Raw genomic sequence first — 17,661 nt, forward strand, 5'->3', positions numbered from 1 at the left:
CCAACCAGCTGTGGAATTCTCCAAAAGTCAGATGCTAAATAAAAGGTCGAAAGATGCAATGAAGTTTAACAGATACACATGGTTTTAGAATTAATTAAGCAAATTGAATATGTATTTGACCAACATGAAATTTCCTTTTCATAACCAACAAACTTCCCATAACAACGATACTAGTACAATAATACAATAAAATTTAGCCAAGGAGGCAAAGGTCAACCAAATCTTAAACTATATTATATGTTGGAGTATTTATTAATCTCTAATTATTCATTTAGTATAAATTAATAAGTTTTAAGTTATAACAATCTCTCGTATTACAAATTTTTATACTTAAATTTACAAATTTCACATTACTTGAATAATTTGACAGTATAAATATTTTGTACACTACTAACGGTATATAAATTAATTTATCTTTACTAGTAGCTTATGTCGCTCAGACTTTTCAAAAATATTATGTCAGATTGTTTTAAAATAATGTAATTTTGAAAAATTTGATACTAATACTGTATCAAAAGTGAAAAGTACGTGCAACTTAAGTTATAGCTAACATGTTTAGGATTCCTCGTTAGAATTAGTCTAATCACGTGCCATTCATTTCACATCTCATGCAAACTCCTATAAATACCACCTTATATCACCACTTCTAAACCATCCCATCTTTGAGAAATATTTACTTATACAAACACACTTCAAATTTCTACTTTGATTTACTTGAGATAGATATGGCTATTATCCGCTCGAAAATCGGAATAATTGGTGGTGGAATAAGTGGCATAGCAGCCGCTAAACAACTAGCCAAGTACGATCCAATGGTGTTTGAGGCAACGGAGTGTGTAGGAGGGGTGTGGAAACACTGTTCTTATAGGTCCACAAAATTGCAAACCCCTCGATGTGATTATGAGTTTTCTGATTTTCCATGGACTCAAAGGGATAACACAAATTTCCCTACTTATGAGGAAATATTAGACTACTTGTATTCTTATGCTAAACATTTTGATGTCTTGAAATTCTTCAACTTCAACTCTAAGGTTGTGGAAATTAAGTTTGTAGGTGATCGAGAAATGAATTATTTTGGTGAATATGGAAGTTTATTGACTGGCAATCCTGTTTGGGAAGTTGCTGTTCGTAACAATCAATCTCAAACTCTACAGGTTCTCTTTTTTTTCTCAATATAGTTTTATGTGAAACAATTCAAATTTCGATATTCTTAGGTTTTTTTTTTTTTTAATCAGTGGTATGCATTTGATTTTGTGGTGATGTGCACTGGTAAATATGGAGATATCCCAAATATACCAAATTTTCCACCAAAAAAAGGGCCAAAAGAGTTTAATGGTCAAGTTCTTCATACCCTTGATTACTCTAAACTTGACCAAGAAGCATCTACTAAACTTATGAAAGGGAAGAAAGTTGTTGTTGTTGGCTATAAAAAATCAGCTATTGATCTTGCAGTGGAATGTGCTGAAGCTAATCAAGGTAATTAATTAATTACTAGTAATTCCTTATAAGTCAAAGTATACGATCCTTCTTAATTAATTAATTAACCTAGTGTATTGAATTTTAAATATCTTAAAGTATACTATGTTATAACAATTTATGATAGTCTAAAATGGGATTGTCACACGTCAGGAAGGCAATTGGAATGTATTATCTTTAAAATAGACTTGGTAATTTATGTTTATTTATTTTTAACTAGTAGCGAATTCATCATAATAGACTATTTTTCAACTGTATATATTTAAGCCAATTTGGATACGAAGGGGCTTCCCATCTATTGATTGTTTGTTTGTTTGTGTGGTTCCTAATAATAATTGTTACAACAAAAAATAAATTTCCAAAAACAGGCAGAAGTTGATTTGTCTAAATCCATAAAAGGAAAATAAATTGTGATTGTTCACATCAGTAGTACTATTCTTTTAGAAAATTGAAAGTGCATATATTGATTTACCAAACTACAAACATACATCATGATGGTCAACTTCACAATTATATTTGTTTTTTTTTTCAATGAAAATGTCACCAAAATAAGGAAAAAAAGAAACTTGATTTTTATCTAAATGTCAAAAACACCTTTTTGTTATCTCAAGTCTCATGCTTTGACCTCAAGATAACATCACAGATAGAAGTTTTTTTCACATAGAATTGAAAACCGTCCGAGTTATAAATTTTGAATCATAATTTAATAAATTTTCAATACAAATTCTATAATTTGAGCCAAACAAACGCTACACATTAATTTGTTTGTAGGACCTGAAGGGCAACCCTGTACAATGGTTGTAAGGACTTTGCATTGGACAGTTCCACATTACTCTATTTGGGGTTTACCATTCTACTTGTTCTATTCAACTAGATCTTCTCAGTTTCTCCATGAAAGACCCAATCAAGGATTGTTTAGGACCCTTCTTTGCCACATGCTTTCTCCCATGGTGAGCTCCATTCTTTTTTTTCTTTTTCAATCTAGTGCATCATTTGGCGTAGGACTAACAAAAGCGCGCTTATACATATGGTGACAGAGAAAAGCAGCTTCTAAGTTAATCGAGTCGTATTTGGAATGGAAACTTCCACTAGAGAAGTATGGACTGAAACCAGAACACCCTTTTGAGGAAGATTATGCATCATGTCAGATGGCTATCTTGCCTGAGAATTTCTTCACTGAGGCGGATAAGGGAAAAATCATGTTCAAAAGAACATCCAAGTGGTGGTTCTGGGAAGGAGGCGTTGAATTCGAGGACAACACCAAGTTGGAAGCTGATGTTGTCATACTTGCAACTGGTTTTGATGGGAAGAAAAAGATTAAAGCTATATTACCTGATCCCTTTCGCAGTCTGGTAGAGTTCCCCTCAGGCATGATACCCTTGTACAGGGGTACAATCCACCCGTTGATACCAAATATGGCTTTCGTGGGTTACCTTGAAAGTGTTTCAAACCTGCATTCAGCTGAGATACGTTGCATATGGCTATCACGACTTGTTGATGATCTGTTTAAGCTTCCATCTGTTGAGAAAATGCTTGAACAGATAACACAAGAGATGGAGATTATGAAGAGGACGACAAGATTCTACAAGAGAAATTGCATTTCCACTTTCAGTATTAACCATAGCGATGAAATCTGCCAAGAGATGGGATGGCAAGTTTGGAGGAAGACGAACTGGTTGGCTGAAGCCTTTAGCCCCTACAACAGCCAAGATTATGCAGAGGAGAAGTAGCTTCACTCAATAACATTTGAAACTTTCCTACTTAATTAACTTATTATTTCTTCTATACCTAGTGCTTATACAGTATATTTATCTACTCATTTTAAGGAATAAACATACATGTATGAAAGGTCAAGCAAGGTATCCACAAATGTTAAATACCTCAGCTTATGACTTAGAACTTCTATTTTTATCAGTAAAAGTAATGAATAAAGATTAATATTTCAAGATCATCACAAGTGACTCCATTCTCATTTACAATTTACTATATGATCCACCACTGTTGGGGTTTCAACAACTGTAAGAAGTGCCAATTGAAGAAAATTCTCCATTATGCAGTTACTACAACCATAGCAAAGGCCCATATACAAATTTATCTCTCGCGGGAGACCGAGTTCAACATTCTACAACATAAATTGTAGAATGACTTTAAACTAACAGCTCCTTTGGCATCTATGAAATATAAGTCGTTGTACAGCCTATCAGATAACATACAATTGGCACACATTAGTGGCAGAAAAAGTACAAGAACTTTATTGGCTAGAGGCAGGAAAAGAATGTAGAAGGGGAAACCTTGACGTTTAAAGACTTTGAAGTAACTTCAATGTCTCATCAATATGCTTTTCAGGTTGGAACTGATTATTATATATGAGTTGAACCACTCCATTCTTGTCAAGCACATAAGTCTGTCTACCAGGCAATGTACCAAAAAGGTCTCCCGGGATTCCCCACTCTTTCCTAACTTTGTTGCCTTCATCACACAACAAGGTAAATGGGAGCCTGTACTTCTTTGCAAAGGCCTGCAGAATAAAACATGTCAGATATCCTTACAAGAGGTCAACAACACTACGCATCCTAAATCTAGAGAACAATAGTGAAAGGTGAGGCAATATCTAATAAAGAAGTTCAGAATACAGGATAACTAGGAGTATATCCTTGACATGAGAAGAAACAAAACACAATCACAAATTCAGACATTTAGTTTTTTTTGAAACTGGTAATGTCAAATTCAGACATTTAGTAGTGAGTGTACATTTTCAGAAATCTCAACAAATGCTCCTTGAAAGATTTTTACCATGTTTAATCACCCAAAGGATCCTCATAACTTTAAAGGGACAGTCAGACTACTACTTTTCCTTTGTTTTTTCCTATTTTATCAGGCAATGCATACGTTATTGCCAGAGCTTCCTAATAACATTGTATTTCAGCTCTGTGACACTAAAGCCCCAGATTGTTTACTAGTTCTCTACAACTATAGCATACCTAGTATAGTCCCTCAAGTGGAGTCTGGGAGAGTAGATAGTATACAAACCTTACCTCTACCTGAGATTGTCTTTGAAAGAAACTATAAAATTACTTCTAGTTATTCGTATTTATAATACTCTGTGGAACAGAATAGGTATTTCAAATAGTCAATTCGTCCTACATAAGGACACGAAGGAAGAGCAAGAATAATGTAATTTGGTTTAGGAGAACTAGCATTCTCCAGTTAACCTGCAATAGAAATAAAGTTCCAGACAACAGAATATTTAGCTGTTTAATGCATTGAGCAAGTCAATCTGTAATACCTTGTGGGATTCAATATCATCACCACTAATTCCAACAACTTGAGCCCCTGCTTTCTTGAATTTTTCATAAGAGTCCCTGAAGGCACATGCCTGCAGACAGTTTTTACATATTGGTTAGCTCCAGGTAACTTCTGAAGATCATTGCTACAAAGTTGTGAAATTGAAAATAATAGTTCAATGTAATCTATCAACTATTCATGAAGTTGTTGCTGACTTGCTGTAACTCCACAACTTCAATTTTCAACCACTATAAACTAGAAACGAACAAAACAGTTGGTCAGGATAATAGAAATTTAATAAAACTATATAAATTAAGAAGGATGAAGCAATTCTCCAGTGATTTCCGTATGATGGTTCAAACAGTAAGTCTATCTTATAACTTTTAAGAGGATGTGCCACCAGAACCATTAAAAGGAAACTCGTTTTCTACGCTAGCCTATAAAGGTGTTTAGAAACACAACTCCATTGTTCAAATCGTTCGTCTATATCCATGTTTGGTTTCTACTTCAAATCAACATCTCATAACAATGTCATTTCAAAGGTTGCAATAATTGATTCTGAAACACGGACCTAATGTATTGGCAAGCTACAAATAGGTCAGGTCATTCTTGCAATTCAAGTACCTTAAGCTTCATATTATCCTTAACCATGTACCTAATTTTAATCTACAATTCATTATTTTCAAGAATAAATTCATCAGTACACTATGAATAAAGCATAACTGTTTTCTCCATGAAAGTGAAATTTCACAGGTAACAGGGAACTGGAAAATCAAATTGTCTATCTATACCTGTTTGGTGCAACCAGGAGTTTCATCAGCAGGGTAGAAATAAACCACCACAGGCTTTCCTTTAAACTTGGAGAGACTCACATTTTTTCCATCTTGATCTTTCAATGTGAATGGTGGAGGCGCTGAACCTTTATTCACCTACAAATATCAAAACAAAATTTTATCCGCATGAAAAACGGAAGATGCAAGACAAATGCAATGCAATTTACCTTAGCAACAATTGAAGTTCTTGAAGAAGATGGGGTTGAAAAAGAAGGTGAATGAAGGACTTCAAGGCCATAAAAATGGGATTGTGATGATCTGGAGACAATGGTAAGGTTTTGGGAGATGGGTTTTTTTGGGGTTTGAGCATATTGGAGCAGAGAAGGAAGAGTGTGTTTTACAGAGACCGATAGAGAAGCCATTTTTTTCTCTCTTTCTACTATGTGATGATGATAGTGAAATTTGTATTATTAGCAGATTGTTGGTCTTGTATACTTAGAGAGATAAGGAGGCAGTGACTATAGAGTTTGGGTGAAGAAGAGATGGGGTTTTTGACGTGGTGCATTATTCACCATCTATATGTGTAGATATAATAAAGTATACAATTTGAATTCAAATATTATGCTGGTAGGATTATCAACTGCTCAAAATAACATGATCACAGGACATGTAATGGTGAAAAAGGAATCTATTAGTTTGGATCATTTCATCAAATTAATATGAAATAACATAAATTTGTTGTAAATAACGTATTAGGTTATATTTATTTTAGAATTAAAATATACGAAAAATGCACTAACATTACGATCAATAACAAGTCTTTGTACCAAATATTGTTATTAGAAAGCACGTTTTAAAGGTAAAAACGATTTTGTTGAATCAAATCATAGAGTTGTCTTCTAAGAATCTTTACATGAAAAAGTTATATTCATGATTGTGTGTCACGTTTTAAGACTAAAATGTTACGAGTAAAGATTCTACTGAATCATGTCACAAATCTGTGAAATTAATGTAGCCTTATTGATTTAGTCTATCAATAAAAGTGTTAATATAAGTTGCATTTTAATTTTAAAACGTGACTAACAATAACCTGCTAAACTCTTCTCTCTAACAATTGACCACAGATTATTATAAGAAATGGTTTGTGTAGAATGTGTAGCACATCCCAACAATTTTCTACAAAGCTTCCACTTATGTTCCCCATTATTGAAACAACACTCACAAAATTTTAATAGATATGGCTTATCAATAAGTTGAAATGTAATCGTAAAAATATAATTTTAAGAATTATAGTGCATATCTTTGTGTGTAGGATTTTTGATGGCTCATTTTAAAGAAAACATGACGATTGTGTTATATTGAGACGGTGAAATAATTACCGAAATGATCGAATTTAAATATAAAAAATGTGTCAGAACAATAGTTAGTATGCTTATTTCAATCAACTATATTGAATTAATTAAATTGTTGCATGAGAAAATGAGGACTAATAGTAAAATATTCAAATGTGTTATAAAATCAAGCTATAAGAATATAATCATAAAGAGAAGAAGACAAGAGAAGTAGATAGAAGAAGAGGAATTTTCTTCTTATTCAAGTATATGTAAGTCTTATCTGTATCTCATACAATAGTGAATGAACAATCCTATTTATAGAGTGAGAAATCACTCCAAAAGTCACCATATTAAGTATCATAATAAATAGATACATTCTTATCCAAAACGGTTCATGAATCTAGTGAATATGGATGGTTGTTCATGTATCAACCTTATGGACTATCCACTCATTCAATGAATTTATAACACTCCCCCTTGGATGTCCATAGATAATGTGTCTCGTTAAAACCTTACTAGAAAAAACCCTGTGGAAAAAAATTCTAGTGAAGGAAAAAGAGTACACATATCTTTTGATACGCACTATTTGTTGCCTCATTAAAAACCTTGCCAGGAAAACCCAGTAGGAAAAAATCTCGGTCAAGGGAAAAAGAGTGCAACGCGTATTATACTCCCCTGATTAAAACATCACTTAATTTCTTGTGATGATGTCTCCAATCTTCTTACATTGTGGTTGGTATATTCTTTTTCAAAGAAAGACCACACATTTCTTGAATATGATGTGTCATTTATCTCAACCAGATGCACTTTCGACTTGCTTCATGGAGGACTTTTATTTCTGCATAACAACATTTGCTTCATTGATCGTCAGGATATTATTGTGTCTCCACATGCAAACACATAGCGTGCTTGAGATAGCTTTATACGGATCAGATAAATATTCTACATCTGCGTAATCAATCAATTTTGTCTTGGATTCCTCGGAATAGAATAAACCCATAACTATGGTCCTTCGAGGATATTCAATCATGTGCTCCAGACCATTTCAATGTCCTTTTATCAGGGAGAAACTGAATCTTGCCAGTAAATTTACTGCAAAATAAATATCTGGTCAAATATTGTCAGTAAGATGCACTAATGCGCTGATTGCACCAACATAGAGTTTCATCACCAAGAAACTCTTCATCCTTCTTTTGAGATCAAACTGAATCATCATTTATGTCAAGTGATCTCATAATCATTGAATGCGATTTATCCATATAAAATTGCATCAAAATTTCAGTGTATGTGCATTGTTAGACAAATATTTCATTTGTCAAATTATCAATCTGTAGGTCAAGACAAAATTTTGTCTTACCAAGACTTTTTTCATAAAAATACAAGGACAATTAGCGTCATTCTTTGCACCCATTTTCTTCCTTGACTATTTCAATCCATATAAGGATTCTTGAAACTTTATTGAAAAAGTTTCATTCAAACTCTTATATGCTTCAAACACCTCAATTATTTCAAGAATTTTTATATAACCTTCATTGTCTAGCTAGACATTACAATTATTCATTACATGCATTCAAGTTTTTCATATGTTGCTAGATCAAAACAAACCTCATTGCATCCACCAAAGGAGAAAACATCTCCAATAATGTCAGGATTTTTGCAATAAACTTTTATGCCCCAAGGCACAAACCGTATTTTATATCTTACGGTTATACTATCGCATAATAATTTATTTGTACCCCACTGACATTATACCTTGATTTATGGACTACCAGTTCAAAATGTCACTTTTCTAAGTGAAACAAAATATACTTGAATTGTGCATTTTACTTGTCCAACCATTTATCTGTCCACACTATATGACAAATTTGAATTCAAGATCCTCGTCACAATTTATATCATTGAGCGCTACCTCATATCAAAGATACTGTCGACGGTTATTTGATATCGATTCCAACAAGACATAACTTATCGAGATCTCTTCATTTTTCATTATTTTAGGTACCTGAACCTTTTTCAAGATTTTATGAAGTATTATGTCAATGTGCTCCCTTATAGCACTTGCCTCATTATCATGAACATATTGATCATTTGCTCCTTCCTTCTTCAAGGAATTTTATATTTGGAATCGATTGGTCTATTACGCTTTCGGCGTATCATAGACTGTGTCCTTCAACGACTTCACATTGGAGCATTTGCAGCTGAATTATATCATAGGGTCAGTGCATTCATCTGGCAACTGATTTGCAACATTATGCAACAGAATTATCCCTTGAACTTTAAGTTCATATATTTATTTAACGAGGATCTAGATAATTCATAATTAACCTCACACATAATTTTCAGCTGTCAATCATCTCCCCCCCTAATGTTAGAAAATCTAACATTCATTCCAACCTTATTTGGAAGTTCATCTTTGTGTGTGGTGGAGCAATTAAAATCATAACCGCACATTCAACATTTTAGATGAAGATTATATGGTTCCTGACCCTGAACCAATTTTAATGGGGAAACCTTGTTGGTTTGATGCATACATGTGTTGCTACATGTTAAATAAAATTATCTCATACCAAATCTTATTTGGGAGTTTTGTTCTCATAATCATGAATTAGCTATAATTGGAGGCATACGATTTCTGCTAAATCAATCAGCATTATCAATATAATTTCATAGTTTGAAATTGTGCTCTTAATTTTAACAATTCGAGCAAACAACCTTACAAAAACCAATTTGTAAGTAGACAACAAAATACATGTGACCATCGCATAGATGCATCAATCATGTAGTTGCAAATAATCCACATGATAGGTGAACGGGCCCATATTCACCCTTTTATATGTTCCAAAAATTTTAGGGTTACAATCCCAACCTTATCTGGTACAATGATCATTTTATCAAGAGAAAAAGCAACACAAGAGAATTATTGAAGATTTTTATTTATTCATCATATAAATCACCTGAAATCTCAATCACGTTTGCATCACATTTAATCGGAATGGTCAATCAGTCATGCCAACTGATCTTTATTTTAGTACACTTTTAATTTACTTTTACATGTGATTTCATCAGCATGTACATGTTTGTATGGAACAAACAAGAGGAAAAGTGGGGTAATCTTTAACATAAACATTTTAACCCTCTTTGGTTGTAGTGATTTATAGTCTCAATATTTATTTTCAATTCATCCAAAACTTAAAAAGTTTCTTTTGAGACTTACTATAACCCCAATATTATTTCTGTGACAATAACACAACTCGTTAGAGCTTGCAATTAATTTTGTGTACTATCACATATTGCATGACACCATCCATATGGTGAGCATCTCCTTCAAGGAGGAAATTATATTATTATTGTCATGGTCAAAATCATTACGAGCAAGACGTCTTTCTTGCTTTACTTTTGTTATACCATAGATACACAACCAATGAAAAAGTTTGTATTGCCACACAATAATGACCACAACCCTTATAGGCAAGAACTATTTCTTTCTTTTGCCCTTTCGATAGTTCATACCATAGTGACGTATAAAACGTACAATACAATTAGCCATTTCTGCCAAATAAAATTAATTTCCTCTCAAATCTCCCGTAGAGATGAGAAGTGACATGTATCATTTTTTCTCAAACCTTTCATAGAGGTGAGTTGTGGAATTTATCCAACCCATAATGATTTTATCACATCTAGACCCATTCTCTTATAGAATGGTCGAGCATTCACGATACTCATCACAAGTCACATTTTCTTCAAGGAATGTGACTAATTATTTATATGTACTTCATAAATTTGCATTATAAGCACATTGACATGGCTTTAAAATTCTTCATATTTCCATGACACACCTCAACATCACTTTGAAAGATTAAGTGTACCATCACTTTATCTTCCTGTATCATGATAGAGGATTTATAAACTTGTCAAATCATTGGGTTGACAACATTCACAAGTCTAATGACCTTTCATACCATTTTGATAATAAAAATTAACTTCACATTTTGAAGGACTATTTGAAGAACTCATAGTGTTCTTCTTTTTATCATTACCACAATGATGACTATTATAATGCTGTCTCTTCACGCCCTTATTCATATCATTAATTATTTGTCATCTTTCAGACTAATCATTCACTACTATCAAATTCATATGATTGAATGGAGCAAGTCAACAGACGGATTTCAGAGTTATCACATGTTGCTACCACATTCTTTTCAAGGAATGGAGCAAATTCAATATGATGAATTTCAAGATATTTCATCAAAAATATATTATTTTTCTTAGTCATCTTTTTATCATCGCTATGGTGCATTGGCTCAAACTCAATGTCTTACCCATATAAGACATGTTACGCCATAATTCTATGGGACTTGAACCCAATCACGGTGCATCAAAACTCTAATTGATGTCTTAACCTTTTTCTGCGATAGAACTTGAATCTATCGTCTTTTCCTCAAATATTTTTCATTATGGTGCATCCGGACTTTAACCTGATGTCTTACACTTTTGGTGTGATGAAACTTGAATTCATAGTCTTACCCTTAACCAACGGTATAATAAATCAAAGTACAACATGATTTATTCTTTGAGTCTTTCAAAACAATCAAAATAATATTCAAACTCATGCTATTAAAATTTTATACCTTCTTCCATTTAAGAAGTTTTGTATAGTATGTCATATTCAACCAATACTAGTATATGTCTTCGGTTCCTGATAATTGTTAGTGGCTGAACACTATCTTATTCTAAATCATAAAATATTTTAGAAAATACATACCTGATTTTATGCATATAATACTTTGATCTTCATAACGAGATCAATCAAAATATGAGCTAAAAAAAGCAAGAACTCACTCTCAATTGGATAGAGTCTCGTGCTGATAACGTGTTATAAAATCAAGCTATAAGAATATAATCATAAAGAGAAGAAGACAAGAGAAGTAGATAGAAGAAGAGGAATTTTCTTCTTATTCAAGTATATGTTAGTCTTATCTGTATCTCATACAATAGTGAATGAACAATCCTATTTATAGAGTGAGAAATCACTCCAAAAGTCACCATATTAAGTATCATAATAAATAGATACATTCTTATCCAAAACGGTTCATGAATCTAGTGAATATGGATGGTTGTTCATGTATCAACCTTATGGACTATCCACTCGTTCAATGAATTTATAACAAAATGAATATTTATGAAAAATATCCATGCTCATTTCAATGTAAAATTACTAACGTTCATTGGGTTCAAAATTGAAAATGACCAGTTTTTCCTACAAATCTTTATCATTCTTTACATTTTTTTTAAAAAAAATTGATGTAAATCTTTTGGAGATGTATATAAAGACTAAATCAATAAATCAATATAATCTATTTCAAATGAATGATCAACATGGTTATCATATAAATTTATTAACATGAATTTATGAATTTGACACAATCAGTTAGTCTCATTTTGCGTACAGTGCAATACATGGATCCATCAATCATTTAGTGCAGGCCCTAACGAGCATGAATATAGATCAACTAATAAATGCTTAAGTAGTTAAAGACACATGAAAAGTAGCCACAACCAATATGAAATCAGGCAAACATTTTTTTAAAAAAAATAAAATTTAGTCTATTTAGTAGTATGAATAATTAATTATTTTCATTTTATGTATTTCATGAAATTAATTTTAAAAAATTCTACATAGAAGATGAAGTTAGTTTTGATTTGTGTAATGATGCACATATCTCAAAGAAGCATCAAAAATTCGGAGAAAAATGAACCCTTAGAAGACGATAGAGAGAGTAAATCCATTGAAAGTGAATTCGATAATATATTTCAGATTTACCTTAAAATGATACTAGACAAATCTTTAAATCAATTAATAAGGATGTAAATGCAAAATAATGGTATATCTTAATTTTCAACATTAGAGAATGAGAAAGTTATTTTTGTGTCTATACCTGAATCTGAGATAAAATATTGTTTGTTTGGTTCAAGGATGCCAAAACAAAAGTTAGAAAAAAAAATACACGGTTCAGCAGCGAAGTTAAGTTGAAATGAATGACAATTTCAAATTTGCTCAAAATAAAGAATTCAAGGTTGTAATATCAACCAAGAGTTTATGAATTGTGAGATGCATATTTATGATTCATTGGGTTGTCCATGATTTCTTCAAGGTTGGAAGGTTGGAGGTAACCTTTTAAAGATAGGAAAATATTTTAATAATCATAGATGTGAGACTAAATGACTTACGACAGATCACACTAACTTAAATATCATGCGTGAAAAATTTAAATAATTAATAATAATTTTCATGTCTAAGGTTCATGAAAAATTTGATCATCAAATAACACATAGAAAAACATGAGTTAGACTAGTCTGTTTACATTGATATATGTTGATTTTCAGAAATCATTTAGTGAGCTTTTTAAATTTTTTTTAAGTGTTTTGGTACTCTAATCATGGAACAATTATTGAATGGAAACATGAAGAGTCAATGAGTTCACTAAAGAAAAAATTTTCAAGTTTGTATATTTGATTTACAAGTCATGCATTGATGGATTTCAAATTTGTCACATTTCAATAGATGAAACTCACACACACACCTTGATTTACAAGTCATGCATTGATGGATTTCAAATTTGTGACATTTCAATAGATGAAACTCTCTCTCACACACACACACACACAAACACACACACACAGACACAGACACACACACACACACACACACACACACACACACACACACACAATATATTGTAAATATGAGATAAAATTGTTAATTGTTGTTAGAGTTGATGGAAATGATAACATTTTTTCTTTTAGCATTTGATATTGTTGACAATGTGTCGAAAAAGGTATGAAAATGATTTTTTAGGAAATTGAGTGCACGTGTTAGTAAAGAATACAAAAGATATTTGTATTATCTTTTATAGGGCGTTGAATAAATCTTAATTAGTTTATTGAAGTTGTGGCAATTTTAGGAGCCTCTGGTCTTCCATCGATTTGTCTAAGACATCTTAAGTGGTCGTTTGATACAAAAATAAATAACGCATGGTTTAGTAATGCAGGGATTAGTAGTGCATGAATTAGTGCAGTGTTTATTTTTATCAAGTGTTTAGTTCATTGTTCTCAATCCCAATTTGTGTTTGAAATAAAATTCTTTAAAAATGTCCTTTTCAGTTATATCCTTAAATTATTATGTAATCGGGTCAAGGTAGATAGTTATCAGAAATATTTTTTTTATGACATTCTACTAGCTATGAAAATGATAATTTTGTTGTCATATTTTCAGTTTTCTACTTGAATTATTTGAGGATAAATAATTTCCATCTTAATAAATTGATCATTATTAAAATATCAATTTTAAATTTAAAAAAGATAAACCAACTACTTTTAAAATTATAAAGACGATCAACAATTGTAAAATTGAATAAACCATGTACATTTGCACATAAAAATTGCAAGTTATAATTTTAATATGTATGCAATTTTTTAGAATTGTTCATAATACAAATAATTAGTGATATATTTGTCTTTTAATTAGTAAACGTTAAATAACTCACATTTTAAATTTGTATTGATTTGAATTGGATATATTTAGTTACAAATAAATCTCTCTAAATAATTTGTAAACTAATTTATTTAAATAATTTTACCAGTACAAATATAAAACATAAAATCAAGAAATTAAAATAAAATTAAAAAGATTTGAGGGATATTTTTGTCTTTATGTGCTTATCTCATGGTATTATATCCTATGTATTACCATGTGGGATGTATAAACTAATCCATGGATTAGTTATACATAGGCTCACATTCCTACCAAACATAATATTAAATTATACCATACATAATACATGGATTATTTCTTTTAATGCAACTAACCAAACACCCCCTAAGAGTAACTTTTAATCCTATTTCAAATAAGAACCTCAGTAATTTGATGTGAAGGCTGATACAACTCATCAAGTAAGGAAGTTTGAAATTTTAAGGTGAAAAATTCAAGAAGAAAATAGAGAAGCATATGAATACCTCATGCGAATTTCATTGGGCAAGTGAAAATGTTAGCCATGATGATAGAAAAAGATGAAAAATATCGATCATAAATCTTTCAATGGACTTTTAAAGAAAGCACGAGGCTTACTAGACACTGTCGTGATTAGACATTCATTGGTGCAAACCGTCGAATGATATACTCGTAGATGTCAAACAACTCTCCAATTTTATAGTTACAAAATGAAGTTTGAGAAAACTATGAAAGTTTAAAAAGACACTTTATTTTTTATTGAAATATATCCACATGGATATACGAGGTTAGATCTATACAAATTGATGGTACTAATGGTAATCCTTATGGTGTTTCACTAAGTAATAAAATGCGTATGTGAAAAATGAGATAATTTACATTTTTCATGTATACATGTCGCGATAGTTATTAAATGAATGGGAGCGCTAGCTAGAAATTATAAAAGAGGGTAATTTATAACAGAGAATCACATTGTAACATATTCTGGTCTTCTCACCGATTAGACATGATGCATATTGGTCATCGCCAAGTTTTATAATGAGAAGTAATGAATTTTATCATCGTCTCAATAGATCAAGGACCACTAAAATTTTTAATGAGATGGATCATGATCCTGCAATATATGAGGGGGCTTGTGGATTATATATGTATATAGACCGGGCATGATTGAAATCGATGTCCAACTGAAAATCAAACTTAAGTAAGCATTTTACTTTCAAGTAACTTTAATTATGTATTTAGGACAAATTAAGCAGATAGGCAAACACATATGAGTTAGTTAGCTAACATTACATTAGTGTGAATAAATTACTACTCGCAACCTTTATAATTACGTGCGCCTCTCTCCTCTCTTCGTATCACGCCTCTCTCCTCTCTTATTAATATACAAATATAAATTATACATATATAATTATACAAATATTGTTCACATCTCTCCCCTCTCTGACCTCCCTCGCTCACCTTTCTCTTTCCTCTTCTAATTTCATGCCAGATTTACAAATACAATTTACCTCTCCCCACTTTCTCGCACGCCTCTCTCCCCCTCTTTCAATGTGGCTTGCCTCTCTCCTCCCTTTTCCAATATGATTTGTTTCTCTTTTTCCTCTAATATGTAGCTCCAAATTATAGCTAACAAACAATAACTATGTAGTGTAATTAAATTTTTTTTTGGTGACTATATATGAAATTTCCTCGATTCAATTTGATTATTTTGTGATTTTTCTAGTAAAATTAAAAAGCAAATCGAATAGTACTTGGACATGTAGAACCTGGAAAAAGAAGAAGAAAAGGAGGGACTATAAGAGTCAAAATTCGTAAAACCCTAATCGGTAGCCAAATTCCAGTATGGAGGGAATACAGAAGGCTTTTCGTAGTGCCATGTCTCAGGATCCTAATGGCAGTTTAAGTTCCATTTCTTCTGCTCTTGAAAAGGCACCCATTAAATCTTCTGCTACTGTTTCGTCGGCTGAGCAATCACAGCTTTTGCTTACTCGATCTTCCAGGTTCTTCCCACTTACTTTCCCAGTTTGCTATTTACCTGCGTTTATTTTACTTATTTTCTTACAATAATTTGACCTTTGCCGATCATAACTGTGTGATTACTAGGTGTGTCACATAACCCTTTCCCTTTTTCAACTCAATTTGATCCATGACGAATTGTGGCTTTTGGGAAATAATTATTGTAGGTTGTGAATTGTGATTTCATTCAAGCTTAGGAGTTTGTAGTTTGGTTACCCTTACTTTTTTTGGGATGAAGTATGAACTCATACAAACCTTCCAAGTTTTGCTAAGTGTGTGGTCTAAGATATCGGAACTTAAATGGTGCAGAAATCGGTCGAAGAACACCAAAAACCTGGCTCTAGATTTTTGTAGTGTTATTCATAGATCTTAGTATTGTTGCAGAAAAAGAAAGGTAAGTTTTTGAGTTGCTTGATATTCGTAGTATCCGTGTCATGTATGAGAGGAAATGAGTATCCGTATAGATAGAATAGTTTTTATCAGACCGGTAATGAGATAGCTTGACATAAGGTCTTTAATTAATAAGTTTATGTGTTTACATGATAGAAAGATGTACCCAGACTAGAAATTGAGATTGAGGATCTGTGCATTTTCATCTAGTATTATCACCAGCTACCACTACTGATGGTCAGTTCCACATTTTCGGTGCTGAACTTTTAAATCTATTTTATTTGAAACCCAAGTTAAGTATATCATAGCTTTTGTTAGTATAGTATCCTTGTTTAAATGTGACTAATGGAAATTATTGACACTCTCATGGTAAAGCTGTACATCTTCTATTGTAGACAAGCAGTATCACTGTGGACTTGCTCAAAGCTCTGTGCCATTTGTTTTGTTGCTGGAATATTTGTTGGTTATACACTGAAGCGTCGTGTACGCCGATGGGCTTCCAAATTTCTCAAGGGATTGAAGGACTAACAAGTTTTGGATACTTCCAGTTTCTGATTGTAATTTCATTTTCCATGTAGGTATCATATCACATTGTACTTTTCTGGCCATGATATACAGAAGTCTTTTATGGGTTTTTGCTGCATAAGCACTGAATTGTGTTTGATACAAAAGGAATTTATCAACTTTCTTCAATATTCTTTATTAACAGCCCTCTTCCATCTGTAAAATCTGATATATCATTGGACCTTTTTTGACAACATAAAGAAAAAGATAGAAACAAATACACGAGACAGTTTATTTATCTTGGAGTACGAAATAATCTTTTCTATCACTGTTCAGGAAACTTGATAGGTATAATTGCCTAGTAATAGCT

At 32.0% G+C, this 17,661-nt stretch overlaps 3 protein-coding genes across 4 annotated transcripts; 2 read left to right on the forward strand and 1 right to left on the reverse strand.

Annotated features, from left to right (window-relative positions):
• Window positions 1–632: 632 nt before the first annotated feature.
• Window positions 633–3,752, forward strand: LOC101258974 (probable flavin-containing monooxygenase 1). The gene is made up of 4 exons (XM_004243870.5): window positions 633–1,154; window positions 1,236–1,476; window positions 2,248–2,426; window positions 2,514–3,752. The coding sequence occupies exons 1-4, from the start codon at window positions 726–728 to the stop codon at window positions 3,204–3,206; spliced, it is 1,542 nt and encodes a 513-aa protein (XP_004243918.1). The 5' UTR covers window positions 633–725; the 3' UTR covers window positions 3,207–3,752.
• On the reverse strand, window positions 3,417–6,027 carry LOC101243905 (peroxiredoxin Q, chloroplastic). 2 transcript variants are annotated; one of them, NM_001310024.1, is made up of 5 exons: window positions 5,762–6,025; window positions 5,553–5,690; window positions 4,763–4,852; window positions 3,768–3,994; window positions 3,419–3,673 (listed from the first exon to the last, which is right to left on the reverse strand). In NM_001310024.1, the coding sequence occupies exons 1-4, from the start codon at window positions 5,954–5,956 to the stop codon at window positions 3,776–3,778; spliced, it is 642 nt and encodes a 213-aa protein (NP_001296953.1). In that variant the 5' UTR covers window positions 5,957–6,025; the 3' UTR covers window positions 3,419–3,673; window positions 3,768–3,775. The 2 variants fall into 2 exon arrangements, with proteins under 2 accessions (NP_001296952.1, NP_001296953.1); NM_001310023.1 differs by having other exon boundaries at window positions 3,417–3,994; window positions 5,762–6,027.
• A 9,687-nt stretch (window positions 6,028–15,714) lies between these two features.
• On the forward strand, window positions 15,715–17,493 carry LOC101268884 (uncharacterized). The gene is made up of 2 exons (XM_010325681.4): window positions 15,715–16,381; window positions 17,183–17,493. The coding sequence occupies exons 1-2, from the start codon at window positions 16,224–16,226 to the stop codon at window positions 17,313–17,315; spliced, it is 291 nt and encodes a 96-aa protein (XP_010323983.1). The 5' UTR covers window positions 15,715–16,223; the 3' UTR covers window positions 17,316–17,493.
• The last annotated feature ends 168 nt before the right edge of the window (window positions 17,494–17,661 follow it).

This window comes from Solanum lycopersicum, chromosome 7 (genome assembly GCF_036512215.1).
Source record: "Solanum lycopersicum chromosome 7, SLM_r2.1".
In the NCBI taxonomy this organism is placed as follows: Eukaryota; Viridiplantae; Streptophyta; class Magnoliopsida; order Solanales; family Solanaceae; genus Solanum; species Solanum lycopersicum.

What these genes read in the sequence shown, in the direction of transcription:
- LOC101258974 (XM_004243870.5), top strand. Translation starts at nt 726, where the DNA reads ATGGCTATTATCCGCTCGAAAATCGGAATAATTGGTGGTGGAATAAGT. An exon ending in ATCAATCTCAAACTCTACAG is followed by an intron (nt 1,155 to 1,235) that starts GTTCTCTTTTTT and finishes TTTTTTAATCAG; the next exon opens with TGGTATGCATTTGATTTTGT. An exon ending in ATGTGCTGAAGCTAATCAAG is followed by an intron (nt 1,477 to 2,247) that starts GTAATTAATTAA and finishes ATTTGTTTGTAG; the next exon opens with GACCTGAAGGGCAACCCTGT.
- LOC101243905 (NM_001310023.1), bottom strand. Translation starts at nt 5,956, where the DNA reads ATGGCTTCTCTATCGGTCTCTGTAAAACACACTCTTCCTTCTCTGCTC. An exon ending in GAACTTCAATTGTTGCTAAG is followed by an intron (nt 5,691 to 5,761) that starts GTAAATTGCATT and finishes TGATATTTGTAG; the next exon opens with GTGAATAAAGGTTCAGCGCC. An exon ending in CTCCTGGTTGCACCAAACAG is followed by an intron (nt 4,853 to 5,552) that starts GTATAGATAGAC and finishes AACTGTCTGCAG; the next exon opens with GCATGTGCCTTCAGGGACTC.
- LOC101268884 (XM_010325681.4), top strand. Translation starts at nt 16,224, where the DNA reads ATGGAGGGAATACAGAAGGCTTTTCGTAGTGCCATGTCTCAGGATCCT. An exon ending in TTGCTTACTCGATCTTCCAG is followed by an intron (nt 16,382 to 17,182) that starts GTTCTTCCCACT and finishes CTTCTATTGTAG; the next exon opens with ACAAGCAGTATCACTGTGGA.